Source organism: Stegastes partitus, unplaced genomic scaffold (genome assembly GCF_000690725.1).
Source record: "Stegastes partitus isolate 25-593 unplaced genomic scaffold, Stegastes_partitus-1.0.2 Scaffold188, whole genome shotgun sequence".
NCBI classification, from domain to species: domain Eukaryota; kingdom Metazoa; phylum Chordata; class Actinopteri; family Pomacentridae; genus Stegastes; species Stegastes partitus.
The window spans coordinates 387,812-403,354 of record NW_007577919.1 but is presented as its reverse complement, the minus strand read 5'-3'; the positions used below and the strand labels follow the sequence as shown (position 1 = coordinate 403,354).

General features: G+C 40.4%; 1 protein-coding gene across 1 annotated transcript; it reads right to left on the bottom strand.

The window, feature by feature from the left end:
- Window positions 1-1,623: 1,623 nt before the first annotated feature.
- herpud1 (homocysteine-inducible, endoplasmic reticulum stress-inducible, ubiquitin-like domain member 1) lies at window positions 1,624-14,216 on the bottom strand. The gene is made up of 8 exons (XM_008280233.1): window positions 13,861-14,216; window positions 10,936-11,013; window positions 9,194-9,271; window positions 8,108-8,232; window positions 7,885-7,995; window positions 6,505-6,876; window positions 5,442-5,562; window positions 1,624-3,512 (listed from the first exon to the last, which is right to left on the bottom strand). Exons 1-8 carry the CDS (start codon window positions 14,011-14,013, stop codon window positions 3,360-3,362), a joined length of 1,191 nt encoding a protein of 396 aa, XP_008278455.1. The 5' UTR covers window positions 14,014-14,216; the 3' UTR covers window positions 1,624-3,359.
- Between the last annotated feature and the right edge of the window lie 1,327 nt (window positions 14,217-15,543).

The window sequence follows — 15,543 nt, the reverse complement described above, 5'->3', positions numbered from 1 at the left end:
ATCCTGACAGTTAACCCTAAAGTTAGCCTGACAGTTAGCCTGGCAGTTAACTAGTTAGTCTGGCAGTGAATCTGACTCGGGTTTGGTAAACTCAGACTGTTCAGAGTGCAAACCTTTGTGTGACATTAGAGCCACAAAACCTGTAAAGTTTCAGACAAAACATGCAGATAAACGAGAGCAGAACGAAGCGATGAGATGTTACCTGCTGACAGACCACAGAGACGCCTTAGAGAAACCAGAAACATGCAGAAGAAACACTCGTTTCCACTTTCTCAGCTCTCAGCAGGTGACAAACATCCTCAGATTCAGGTTGAACAAAGACAGATTGAAGCAGTGAAACCAGATCCAGCAGCTGCTTCAGTCTCTGAGCTCTGCAGGGGAATAAACGGAGTCTGTGACGGCAGCAGAGGGAGGAGCAGCAGATAGCAGCACTGATCCAGCTCACAGAGTCTCTGGTGGTTGGTTCTTCCTCTTCGTCAAACACAGTGTGGAGCAGAAATGTGAAGCTGCAGAGTTTCAGGCTCACAAATACCTGAAGAAGTAAAAGCAAAGATGGTCGATCAGAATCAACGGCATGACAACAGTCCGACTGATGCTGCTGATGAGGATGAAGATAATGATGAAGATGAGGATGGTGTGAGGAATGTTTTCTGGCACAGTTAACCAACAGTCATGGTTTGATGAGTGTTGTTGTCCTTCCATGGACGGTTCAGCATCTTTAACAAAATCATTAAAGGAAAACCAGTCAGTCCCCCCGACCCCCAACAGCACCTTCATCTACTGACCAGAGTTCTACCTTCAGACTGTGAATGTTCCAGAGGTCCAGAACCTTGAAGTCCACAGAGGAGGGTCCAGGTTTATCACTTTAATGGACTTTTTCCATCATTCTGGTAGAACCTGACCCCAGATCAGTTCTACATCCAGCCAGGTGTCTCAGTCTGAACACTGGATCTGGTTTTCTTTCAGGAGGATTTATTTTTTTCTACAGTTAGCCTGACAATCAGTTAGCACAACAGGTTCAGAAACTAGCTCTCTGACTACTATGTCAGGCTAAGTGTCAATAAAAAATGGTGACAGTTGACCAATTTCCTGGCAGTTAATCTGACTGCTCCCCTGATAGTTAGCCTGACAGTTAACTAGTTAGCGTAATGGTTAACCTGGCAGTTAGTTTGACAGTTAACTAGTTAGCGTAACAGTTAACCTGGCAGTTAGCTTGACAATTAGCCTTACAGTTTGCCAGTTACCCTGACAGTTAACCTGGCAGTTAGCCAGTTAACCTAAAAGTTAACCTGCCAGTTAGCCTGACAGTTAGCCTGACAATTAACATGACAGTTAGCCTTACAGTTAACTTCACAGTTAGCCAGTTAGCCTGGCAGTTGGCCTGGACCAGGTTAGTTTTCCAGCATAAGTTTCCAGAGTAACTGAACTTGAACTAGTTTGAATTTACTTTATGAAACTAAAATAACCTGACAGTAAGTCAGACTTTCTGAAATAAGCCTGGTTTATTCGGTAAACTCACCTCTGATCTATATCTACATTTACAACAATTTCCTTGAGGTTTGCACCAAAGGGATCAATACAGTTCTATTCTATTCTATCTAAACAAAGAAGCAGAGTTATAACTGTAATTTCACTGTTTAATTAGACATAAAACACATTTACAGAATCACCAGTCAAATCTGATTAAACTTATAAACTTAACTGATTAAACCCCAAATAAGGTTTAAAAAGTGTTTTTCCAACAGTTTATACTTCTGCTGCAAACGGTTTCACTCGGTTCACTGAATCTGAGATATTTCTTCTTTGGTTTACACGTCAGAACGTCTTTAAATGTTTCCAAAACTTCGACTTTTCTGATTATTTGCAGGTTTACGTGACAATCCGACTCATTTTCAGCGTTCTCGGCCATTTGGAGCTGCTGTCAGCGCCAACATCATATCACATACGTTCCTGAAGATTCAGTTTGTGTTCACATGTGGAGCTGAAACGCTGCAGCTGAGTTTACTGAAGATTAAATGTCCACACGTGTGTCCTCACCTTCACCTTCAGGCGAGTTCCTGCAAACGGGGGTCGACGAACTCTGACTGGACTGTTTGTCCAAAACCACAAACCACCTCTGCACAAATCCATTCGGTAACAACATTTATTGCATCCAATATTGACAATCCTCCTCCACACACTTCATTGTACACTTAATTTCCAGACGTCCGTCGTTTTCTCAAAGAGAAGCAGAGTGCTATCTTTACAGAGGGGCTATTTCCAGATATTAAAACCCATTTATTCCCTGTTACAGACCAAAAAATCATGCAGTTAATGAAGTCGGAACAAAAGATCAGGACCAGAATCTGAATGACTGCATGAACAAAGGGTCAGTCGTTCTTCCGTTTAAGCGATAAAATTAGATAAAACAGCAAAAACAATACAGATTTAATTAATATTCTGGAATGAGGTGACAATAAAACAATAAAATAAGACACTACAGAGGGTCCAGGAGCCACATGAGAACTAAACTTTGCTCGTTTCATTGTGTATTCTTTAAATAAGTCTCACTTTTAACTTCAGACTTCAACATTAAAACTATAAAACGAAGCCCTCTGCGGCGCTTGCATAAGATACGTGTTGTAAAGTGCCTCGTGTACGTACGACCATATTTACAAAACTTTTCGCTTCTATTTTTACAGTTTGTTTGGCAGAAGAAGTCGTATTTGGTCACAATCATCACAATGCGTTCGACGAAAACTAAAATAAAGGAGAAAAGTCACTGAAGAGGTTTGACAGGATTTCAGATTTTGTTCTGTTTTGTTTGTCAGGAAGCAAAAAGAGGCCAAAAAAGAACAAAAGTCATCTTTTAATCTTGGATTTTTTTCTCTGAATATTTTAGTTTGGTAAACGTGAAGTAACATCAGGTTAGTTTTTAGGTCTTCAGCGTCTAAAACTTTGCTGATTCCTAAAAAAACCCACAAAAAACTGAACTTAACTGTTGAAACCTCACGTTGCTGGAAAAGGATTCAGACGTTTTTGTGCTTCTTCACCATCAGACACTCGGATCTTTTTGGCCTTCATTTGCTTCCTCAGTCGATGTGAAAGTAAAAAAAACATCCGTGTGTGTTTTACGGCCTTGAATTAAATGAAAGCTCACAGGTGGAGGAACCTTCCCCTCAGCCGCCTCCTGCCGTCGATCGTCGCATCAAACCGGCGTCCGCGAAGCTCCTCGAGTCTCTCAAGGCCTTGAAATGACGTTTAAAACCACCAGGTGGCGTGAGAACCAAAAACCTGCAGCTGTGGTTGGAGTTCAGATGTGTTTTTGTTTTGCTGGTGTTTCTGCTCACAGTTCAAACAAAAAGGAGACCAAAGTGTCCTCAGTTGGCCTGATGAACCTCCGGGATGAGCGAGGAGAAGAAGGTCTTGAAGAAGACCCACGCCGTCCACATGACCGACACCCGGTGAGGAGGAACCAGGACCGCCGTCATCGAGCCGGAACCCTCAGAACCTTCGGCTGCAGGTTCTTCATCCTGAAGACAGATTTACACCAGAGTCACTCCATGAAAAGCAACTAGCTTCGTTAAAAACTGCAACCAAATCAATCGTTACTTCATTTCAGTTTTACTTTTTTTTGGGGGAAGAATTTGATTTGTTCCTGATCATTTCTGTCATTCTAAGCAAATTTTTTTTGGTCATTTTTGAGTGATTTTCAACAGTTAATTAGTAATCTTGATCTTTTTTTTTTTTTATAACTTGGGGTATTTTTCCAGCAAAGTCCAAGTTAGCAGTGACTGAATATTTCCAGAGTTCCAGGTCCTTGAAGTCCGCAGAGGAGGGTCCAGATTGATCACCTTAATGGACTTTTTCCATCATTTCTGAGCCTCAGAACTTCATCAGTACAGCAGATAGACACATGACATTTAGGAGGAAGAACACATCTGGGTTCTGGTAGAACCTTTCATTCTGGGCAATTTTTGGACTAATTTTGGAAGAATGTGAGTAATTTCTGATCATTTTTGTCTCATTTTAAATTATTTTTCTGCCCTTTTTGATCATTTCTGAGTAATTTGAACAATCATTGAATCATTTTTGACTAACTTTGGGATACTTTTATGTCACTTTGACCAATTCCTTTGGGATTTAGCAATTTTTTTGAGCTGTTTTCAACAATTATCGAGTAATTTTACACTTTTTACATGAACTTTTTCAAGCAGATGGACACGTGACATTTTAGGATGAAAAACACATCTGAGTTCTGGTAAAATTTAAGTCATTTTAGGTAGTTTTGTGTAATTTTTTACAATTATTGAGTCATTCAGGATCATTTTTACGTCATATTGGATGATGTGTGTAATTTTGAAACATGTTTGATTGATTTTGAGCAACTTGTGTGCGATTTTGAAGTTTTTTGGGTAATTTTCAACAATTATTGAGCAACACTGTCAAACTTTTGTGTCGTTTTGAACAATATTTGAGCCATTTTGGAGGAATTTGGGCCAGTATTGTGATTTCGACTTGACCAGCAGATGGACATGAAGGTATGAAGAACACATCTGAGTTCTGGTAGAAGTCGACGTCATTTTGGACAGTTTGTGAATCATTCTGGTTCATGTTTTTGTAATTTTCGACAACCCCTGTGTCATTTTGAAGAATCCTTTGAGTCATTTGGGACCATTTCTGAGTAATTTTCGGATAATTTTTGTATACGTCCGGCCACTTTGCTCATTTTCTGAATCATTTTTAACAATAATTGAGTAATTTTTGAACAGTTTTTGAGCCATTTTGAACAAATTGAGGAATTTGGATCAATATTCATGTTATTTTTGGACCGCTATCAGTGCTTTTAAATATTTTACAGGTCTTTTGTCTGAGCCTCATAAATCATCTTCTGCAGCAGACCAACAAATCTGTTTTTTTTTCTGAGAAATGGTGGAAAACCTCCATGAAAAAGTGATAAATTACTCGATAATTGTTGGAAACAGCTCAAAAAATGTGCAAAATCACCCAGAAATTGTACAAAGTGACATAAAATTATCCCAAAGTTAAACAAAAAGGATTCAATAATTGTTGAAAATCACTTAGAAATGGTCAAAAGGGATAAAAAAGAAAAAAACAAGTCAGAATGGCACAAAAATGATCAAAAAATCTTTACAAATTAATCCAGAAATTGTCCAAAATGAAAAGAAAACTGATTTAGTTTCTACCAGAACTCAGATGTGTTCTTCCTCCTAAATGTCATGTGTCTATCTGCTGTACTGATGAAGTTCTGAGGCTCAGAAATGATGGAAGAAGTCCATTTAAGTGATAAATCTGTGGACTTCAAGGTTCTGGGACACAGTCTGAAGGTGAAACTCTAAACGTACATTTAGTTCACTGCGACTGAATTCTGGTTCATTTAAAGGAGGAGCTACAGACTCGATATCCAGAGTTTGTAACGTTAAATTCAAACGTTTTCTTACTGGATTCGGGTTCTGGTTCCGGTTCTCGTTCTGTTGGTTGTGCTGGACCTCGGGGGGCTGCAGGAGGTTCGGTTCCTGGACCTGAACTCGCCTCCTGAAGGGAAACCAGCCGACGGTGTGTCTGTGGAAGGACGACGAGAGGGAAAAGTCTTTAACGTGTCTTTAAAGAGATAAACGAGAACAAAAACTGGTGAAAATCGACTTCTAGGAGAAGCCGCGTTTCCTCCAAAGACAGGAACTTACGTCAGTTTGTAAACGACAACAGAAAACGTTGGAATAAGTCATTTATCTGCTGGGCTGAAACTCTAAAAATGAGCTTTCTGTGGCGGAGAACAAACATTAGCCGCTACGTTTGAAGCTCAGCAGACGCAAACCAACATTTAGAAACAGAATGTTTTCTCTCTTTTTAGCCTCTTTAGCTGCTAAATGCTGCGCTGTGTTGATCAGGTCTGAACAAAATGGATGAAAATAACAATAAATCCAGAACACAGAGCTGACAGCTACTCAGGAGGCTGAATACTTATTTCTATAAGTGATGAATGTTTTGATAAACTTGTAAAAAAACTAATATTCTCTTTAGATTCCTGACTGAACACATACAATTAAAATGATCAGAATCAGGCGTCCGCTGCTCGTCTCTCTGAACTTTAGCCTTCAAACTGCTGCTGGTCGGTTATTTGAAGCACACTGAAGCTCGTTTAACTGCCAAATGCTTTAAACTGTTTGCTTCAGCTGCTTCAGTTTCACCGCGTGAACGAGTGTTTCCCGCAGCTGAAGGTTTACGTAACGGGGAACACGTGTGAAAAGCGAAAGAACAGCAGCTGATAACAACAACAACCAGAAAACTGCTTCTGTCGGAGGTCAAAGGAAGAATTAACGAGATTAGCTTCACCGTCTGCAGCACAAAGGTGGCGCCCAATGTGAGAAGCAGAGTAGAGGAGAATGAAAGGCGAGCTGTTGTACGTAGAGCCAGTGTACATCTAAAAGATTCTGGATAAGATTTTCCTCTGATGTTGCCGGCTAACCAGGTGAGCGCTGTGGTTCGGCGTGAAGGTGAACTTACAGGTACATGAGCAGCAGCGTGCTCATCACCAGCAGGAAGCGGCTCAGGTTGGAGTTGAAGTAGATGATCATGAGCAGGACGCCGAACCTGGCCGCCGAGTACAGCCAGTCCAGCCAGTCCCGCTCCACGTCCTCCTCGTCCTCCATCACCGGGCCGCCCTGGGCGTTCATGCGCAGGTTCTGGTTGGCCTCGCCGGGGTTGATGAAGGCGCCGTCCGGGGCCGCGTTCTGATTGGCCGGCAGGTTGTCGATGGGGTTCTGATTGGCCAGGGGGGCGGGGACGGGCACTTGGTGGGCGGGGACCGGTGGGTACTGACCGATGGTGGCGGCCGGCGGCGAGGGGGCGGAGCCTGCCGCTGCCAGAGCTGCGTGGCTGTTGGAGGAGAATCACCGTTAGGATCAAAAAAATCAATCAGGGCTCCAAAATTAATACTGATTCCATCTATGATCAACCAAACCTGAAGAAAGTTTAGCAAATTTAATTTTAACTGCAACCAAATCAATCTTTTATTTCCTTTCAGACCGTTTCTGAACAGTTTTCCACAGTTTTTCTGTCATTTTGTAAGAATTTGACTCATTTCTGATCATTTCTACGTCATTCTAAAAAACTTTTTTGTCTTTTTTGACCATTTCTGAGTAATTTCCAGCAATTATGGAGTAATTTTGAATTATTTTTGTCTAACTGTGGTATACTTTCGCGTCACTGTGAACTATTTCTGGGTGATTTTGCCCATTTTTTGAGTCGTTGTCCACAATTATCGAGTAATTTTACGCCTTTTAATGGACTTTTTCCATCATTTCTGAGCCTCAGAACTTCATCAGTACAGCAGATAGACACATGACATTTAGGAGGAAGAACACATCTGAGTTCTGGTAGAACCTGACACCAGATCAGTTCTACATCCATCCAGGAGTCCCAGTATAAAGACTAAACCTGGTTTTTTTGTTTATATTTTCATAAAATTTTAAAAATTCTTGTAATTTTAGACACTTTTAAGTTGTTTTGGACAATTTTTGAGTTATTTTGGACAAACTTGGTCAATTCTGGATCATTTCTGTGTAATTCTAAACAGCTTTGATGACATTTTAAACAATTTTTTGTAGTTATTTCTGAGCCTCATGACTTCACCAGTACAGCAGATGGACGCACGCAATGTTCAGAACTACATGAGTTCTGTTAAAAGCTGACACCAGATCAGTTTTACATCCACCCAGGAGTCACAGTCTGAACACTAAACCTGTTTTTGGTTTATTCTTTCCAGCTTTGAGCTTCAGTATTATGGGATTTTTTTTTCCAGATTTGGTTGACTTTAGAGCCACTAAGGCTGATTCAAGAGGAGATCATGAGGGTAAATCGTTTAACCTATGAATTAAAACTCACTATTGCATGTAGTACTGTTGGGCGTAGACGTGTTGGAGCCACAGCAGCTGCTGAGGACTGTACAGGGAGAAGGTGGGGAAGGTCGGCTGGTTCATCTGCGGAGCTCCAGACCTGCAGGGAAACGTCACACATGCTGACACGAGCCTCGAACGTTGCACTTTTTTAAAAGCTGTCTCGGGGGAATTCTCAGCATCAAGGCACCGAAGCCTGCACATGAACTCACGGTGCAGCAGGAGGCCACGCAGGAGTCTGTGGCGAAGCTGCTGGAGACGAAGAGTTCTGCCTCCTCTGCCTCAGTTCAGGCGACGTAGAAGAACCGGAGCTCCGAGGCTGTTCTGAGTCTCTGACCTGCAGAGGGAAGAACAGCTGGACGTGAGGGTCGGCTCAAGCAGAGCGGGAGGTTTGAAGACGTCGCGAAACCGTTTTCTTCGCTTCTGATCCTGAAACTGCGGCTGAAGCGGAACGGTTTCAGTTCTCGGTGAGCTGCTCGGGAGGAAGAGCACCTGCTGCATCGGAGGTTTGTGCATTTCTGGAATTATGCTTCGAATTTATAAAATAAAAAAAGCAAACGTGTTGTTGAACCCAAACCTGTTTATTCTGATTTAAAGCTGCCTCGAGAGTTCCTGAAAACCAAACTGACCTGCTGACCTCCATCAGAAATCACGTTAACAGTAAAATAAAATGTAAAAAAAAAAAAAAAAGAGGCTTTAAAAGTGTCACTAATGAAGAAGCTGGAATGATATTTAAAAAACAAGCACAGCTGCTCAGAGGTGAAACTCAACCAGATGTTTTGTTTACAGCGTTTAAAAATAACAGCAGCAGAGTTTCACTGAAGCTCCACACGATTATAATAAGACGAATATTAATAATCAAATAGAACCTTTAAAACACACGAAGGTGAAACCAGCAGAGCAACACAGTTAAATATATAAAGGAAGAGTTAAATAAATGATAATAAAAAGCACAATAAAACAAACTAAGAGACAATACAAGACAAGAAATGTAGTTGTTTTTTTTATTATTTCCATGACTTTGCAGCAGAAAAAAGCCGCTCTAATCATTTTATGCTGGACCTTTAACTGGACCTTTAACACAAACTTTGACCAACTTCAAACCATCTGCGGTCTGATGTTTGCTGCTGAACTTTTTATGTCCGCTGTTGGTTCAGTTTTTAATATTCTCCTCCAACAAACAGCTCGTTCAGACACCGACTATCAGCCTGGAAGCGTCCGATCTGACGGTTCAAACCCAGTTTCCCGCTTTAGTGACATTTATTTCATATTCAGTGAAGACGTTCATTGTTTCTCACCTTCGGTTTTGCTCCCGAAGTCCCTGCAGGTGGATTTCTGAGCGCACAGACCAGGTGAAGCGTCGGAACCGAGTCCGTCTGAAACCGGAGACAAAACACGACGTGAGAGCGGAAACGGGTCAAACACGTTGGACCGAGTGCGAGTTAGTCTCCACCGAAGCTACAAACAACAAAACCTGATCGATATCAGGATTCAGGTTCATCTCAAGAACAACTTATCTGAATATTTTCCACATATCAGGAGCTTTTCAATGATCTTGGACACACTTTGAGTCTTTTTTAACTGCTTTTGAATAACGTTGGACGTGTTTTCAGTCATTCTGATAAAAGTTAGAATCACTTCAGACAATTTTTGAGTCTTTTTAAACATTTTCATGCATTTTGAGTAATTTGGGACAGAACTTTGAGTCATTCTGAACTGTTTCTGGATCATGTTGGACGTCCATCCATCCATCCATTTTCTATACACCGCTTAATCCTCATTAGGGTCGCGGGGGGGCTGGAGCCTATCCCAGCTGACTCAGGGTGAAGGCAGGTTCACCTGGACAGGTAACCAGTCCATCGCAGGGCCACACTTAGAGACAGACAACCAAGCACACTCACATTCACACCTACGGACAATTTACAATCACCAATTAACCTCAACATGTTTTTGGACTGTGTGGGAGGAAGCCAGAGAACCCGGAGAGAACCCACGCTGCACGGGGAGAACATGGAGACTCCACGCAGAAAGATTCCGGTGCCCCCACCGGGACGCCAACCGGCGACCTTCTTGCTGCGAGGCAACATGTTGGACGTGTTTTCAGTATTTTAAATGTTCTGCGCCTGTAAGAACTCTGGACTGGTTCCTCACCAGTTAACCTGCTAACCAGGCGAGCGCAGGTCGGTTATTTGTTAGTAAAATGAGTTTTGTTGCTGCGTTCTGGTCCTTACGTCTGAAACAACCGTCAACAGATCATCTGATTCGGTTTAATCCTGCAAATAAAACCAATAAAATGTAAATTCAAGTCCTGTTTTTTCTTTTTTTTAATAGTTTCATGTAATTTATTGCTTTTATTATGAGTTTATCTTTTATTTTAAATCATTATTGTCTTTGTGTTTTTACTTTATTCTTTCTGTTGTACACATTTTCATTATTATTCATGTTTCTTGCAGCTCCAGAGTGTCACTGACGGCTCAATAGAAAGGATTCATCTGTAAAATACTGTTATCTGGACAATCTGAACTAGTATTTATGTATGTTTTTGGTTTGTTTTTCTTTGTCCCCTGCGCTGCTGGATTAATCGAGGATTATTATCTCAAAGCAGAGCGTGTTTTGGGTGGGACAGAGAGTCTTGCTGGTTACTGGATGCGTTTGTCGAGCTCTCAGTCAGAACTTTGTAAAGCTGCCGACTGCTTGAAACCGACCCGATCTCGTCTTTGTAAACTCTCCTCTTTGTCTTTCAGTGTCTCTGGCAACACGAGCCTCAGCCGGGATTCAACACACAACAAAACCCAGCGACCAAACACGTGAAACACGACACGGTGCTGCTTTTAAAGAGTGTGAAAAAGCTCCTCGCAGCTCACAGAAACCCTCCTCTGGACGCTTACCGTCTGATACAAGCAAGCGAAGTAAAAGTAGGTCGAACTGAGCTTCTGTCGCCAGTTTGTCTGCAGCTGAATCGACTCGTACGTTTCCCAGTTTTGCGGTGAGTTTGTGTTAAAAGACGTCGACGGTTTAGACAACCGACTGTGTTACTCACCTGTCTGAAGAGATCTCTGATGTGCAGGTGATCGGGCAGCAGCTTCCCGCCGTAGATCAGCCTTTGGTCGCTCACGGCCTGAAGGAAACGAGTTTCAGTCAGTAAATATAAATCATATTTTTCCTCACAGTGGCGGTTTGGACAAAAATTTGAACTCCTGAAACGGATTTTTAAAGCTGCTGAGTGGAAAACTTCCAACAGATTTAATTTCTAGCCACAAAATCAAGTTTTATTTAAGAAAGAAAGGTCAAAACACAGAACATGATAAATGTAAAGGTGCAGAAATTAACGAATTAGTTGTCAACTGGTGGTTAGTTGGAAGTTTTTTTGTTAATCAATTCATCAGTTTGAGTATTTTATAATAAAACAAGTCTAGATTCTGTGATTTTAGCTTCTTAAATGTGTATATTTTCTAGTTTCTTTCCTCCTCTGTAATATCTTTGGACAAAACAAGACATTTGAGGAAACACTGATGCACATTTCTGACGCTGAAATTGTGATAAAATTTGTTCTCAAACTGATTAAAAAACATGTGAAAACTTGTACTAACAGATAAAACTGAATAAAAAGTAAGAAAAAGACTAATTTCTGAGCTGAATTATGATTTAAAACCGTCTTCGATTAACCAGAAAAGAAAAAAACAATCCAGAGTTTGGATGAAGAAAGTTTAACAAAAAAATAAAAAACCTGAGATGCTTCTTTGGTGAACAAATTAAAAAAAAACTTTATTCAGACGATTATTTCACAATAAAACTCTATAAACATTACAGTCACAGTTTATCATTTTAGAAGAAGCAGAGCGTGCTGTCCATGTTTAGAGAGTTTCGTCATTAAATAGTTTCTGAAGAAAGGATTTTTTTTAAACCAGAAAAATGCCTTAAATCTTCTTCCCAGTTCAGGTCATTTGTAATAATGTAAATACAGCATATAACACATGTGGTGTATACGATAATCTCTTTGTGTTTATGGCTTTAAATATCCAGTTTTATAACTACAAAATAAATGCATCTACTTTAAGTTATGTCTATTAATTAGTTTTATAACGACATTCGACGTGTCACAGGTGTGAAATGTTATTTAATGCCGTCGTCTCGGCCTTTTATCAGCAGGAACACCTGCCGGTTCCCACAGCAGTGATCAGGAATCATTAACTGTGCTGAGAAAACACTTTTTCCAGACGTTTTTCAGTCTTCTGTCAACTTCTAACTGTGCTCCTCTCAGATCTCAGTGAAGCAAAGATCCTCCTGCTCCTCAATAAAACTGGAAACTCTGGCAGAAGTGTGTGACTAAGATCTGAAATACTTAAATCCTCCTCCGACGGCTGCTGGGCTTTACGTCGAGCCTCAGACGATGTGGCTACGGAGCACGTTTATCACCTGTGAACTGAACACGTCATCACAAGCCGCACTCACACACCTGAACACACCTGAGGATAAACGTTTACACAACACACACACACACCAGTCTTACGTAAAGCCTCACTTTTCTTTTCAGGGGATCAACATGAATCCGTGGCAACAAAACTGAAAGTGGATCACAAGTTGAATCATTTTATACTCTAATTTAAACCGTTTTTGAAGAGGAATCAGCCACGGAGTCGTTACAGGACACGTTTAATTCTAATTAATTATCTTTGTGGGTTCACTGTTGATCATTTGCAGGATTATTAGATTAGAAAATGATCACAAATTGGATCAGAGTTTCCTCAAATGTCAGGTTTTGTCCAAAGATATTCAGTTAACTGTCACAGACGTGGAAAAAAAGCAGAATATCGATTAATTGATGAGTGGCTGCAGCTCTACTGGTGGTTTTTTATATATTATTTTGGTCTGTTATGTGTTTTGAGGCGTCACTTTTGAATTTCACTGAGTTTTCTGTATTTTAAAGACCCATCTAGGAACGGGCACGGCACAACATCTGAGGCTTAATACTAATTAATAAACAATGAAAACACACAAATAACATACAGATGATTGTACATGTAGACGGTTCTGTCACTTCCCTGTAAGTTAACACAAGTTAGAGACACTTTAGCCTTAGCAACAGTTATATTTGGACAGTTTTAAGGGATATTATTGACCCTCTACACGATAAAAACATGAAATTAACACACAAATTATTGTAGATGCAGCTTTGTCAGTTGCTTCTCTTTAAGTTAATACCTGTTGGAGACAGTTTAGCTTTTTTTTACAGTAATATTTAGGCTGTTTTATGGGGAATAACATACAAATTATTATAGATATAGATGTCTCTTTCACTTTTATTTAGGTTTATACCTGTTGTAGAAGCTTTAGGCTCTGTAAGAGTTGTATTTAGGCTGTTTAAAGGGAAATTAACTATTTATTAACTCTCTATACAATAAAAAACATACAATAAACTCATAAATTATTGCTGGTGTAGTTTTGTCAGTGACTTTCCTTTAAGTTAAAACTTGTTGGAGACAGTTTAGCAGTTTATACAGTGATATTTAAGCTGTTTTATGGGAAATAACAAACAAATTATGGTACATTTAGGTGTTTCTGTCACTTTCCTTTAAGTTAACAAGTGTTAGAGATAGTTTAGCCTGTGTACCAGTTATGTTCTGACTGTTTTAAGTGAAATAACATACAAATTATAGTAGATATAGACGTGTCATTCACTTTTATTTAAGTTTATACCTGTTGTAGAAGCTTTAGCCTCTGTAAGAGTTGTATTTAGGCTGAAATAAAAGAATTAAACGACCCCAGTTAGAACCCTTGCTGTCTCCTTTAAAGGTTCGTATCATCTGAGCAGGTTTGGAGTCAAAACACTCTCAGAAACAGAGAAATGGCTGCCAGCTGTTAGCAGCAGCTGTCATCACATTCCTCCACACAGCCCGGAGCTAACTCCGCTAGCCTGAAGCTAACTCCGGTCACCGGCTAACTCCTGCTCCCGGTAACAACTCACCGGTTTGGTCGGGTACACGGCGGATAGGTGCGTTTTCAGCTCCCTGATGGTCCAGTCGAGGCGGACTCCTTCCACGGTCCGGTCCTCCTGAGCCTGGTTGGGCGTTTTTACCACCAGACTCATCGTGTTTTCATGAGGATCGCCCGCTTCCATGTTCGCAGCGGGGATGGGCGCCGTCTAATCTGTGGATACAAAGCCGGCAGGACGAAGTGAAAGCGGCGGAGTTTATAAAAAAAAAAGACTCGGGGGAGAAGCGGCTCCGTGCTTCGGTCCTCGGTTGAACTTGTGTCCGGCTCTCTGGCAGTGTGTCCCCGCTGCTGGTTTACTGACTGACGGACTGACGGAGCCACATCCGGGACTTTGACGGTTGTTTCCAAACACTGTGGCCGCTCCTGATTGGCTGCCGGCGGCTCGTGCTTAGACGTGGAGGCTCGCTAAATCGTCGCCTATGTGAGCATGCGCAGTGAGTCACAACAAACAGAAGAGCATGATAATATCAACATGATATTTGTGCCAATATCTTCTTATTGCATGAATATCAAGTTTAAAAAAAGATTAATAAGTCATGATAATATTCTTGTAAATTTCGCTGACGTTCTTCTATATTATGTTTTCTAGATTTTTTTTAATTTTATTTTATTTACTTTTATTGTACCTTCATTTTATACCCTCCCCTAACATTCTGGGTTGTTATTTTGCTTTGTTTACCCCCTTTGTTGAATAGTCATGCTGCTGTAACACCTCAATTGCCCTCCGGGGTTAATAAAGTCAGTCTATGTCTAATTTATTAGTTTTATCTGTAATAATAGGATTTAACTGAACTGAAATCCCAAGAGGAAACCAGCAGCTGTTCCAATCTGAATCCAAAGCTTCTTCTTTTTTTCAGGTAGAAGTTTAAGGAAAATTAAAGTTAGAACTCTGCAGTTTATGAACTGTGGACTGATATTACAATGCTGTAATACTGTGTGCACTGAAAAAACTGCAACCAGATCAGTTTTACATCCATCCAGGTGTCACAATATAAACACTAAATCTGGTTTCTGTTCATTTTCTCTATAACCAACTGTGAGCATCAGTATTATGGGATGTATCGTAGTGTGAACAGTCAGACTGCAGCAGTTTAATGTCAATGATGTAGAGTCATAGAAACAATCATTGGTTCTCTTCTTTTACCTTCTACCTTTACAACATCCCCACATCATGACGCTGCCACCACCGTGCTTCATATCATGATGCTGCCACCGCTGTGCTTCACGGTGGGGATGGTGTGTTTCTAATAGGGTCATGGTGCAGTTTTATGTTCGAACTATGACACATCCCATAATATTGATGCTCAAAGTTGGTTAAAGAGAAAATAGGAAAACCAGATTTATTCTTTAGACTGTGACACCTGGATGGATGTAAAACTGATTTTTGTTTGAGTTTTTGTCTTTTTTGTCATATATATATATATTAAAATCATTTTGTGTCATCTGTGTCTAGTTTTTGTCATTCTCTTTGTCTTGTTTTTTTTTGTATTTTTGCCTTTTTTTTCATCTTGCTCATTTCTATCTCATTTTTTGGTTTTGTGTCGCACTTTTGTCGGGGCTTTTTTGTGTCTTTTTTTGTGTCTTGCTTGTGTTGTTTATTATTTTGGTCATTTTGTGTCTTACTTTTTCATCATTTGGTGAATTTTTTTTCCTT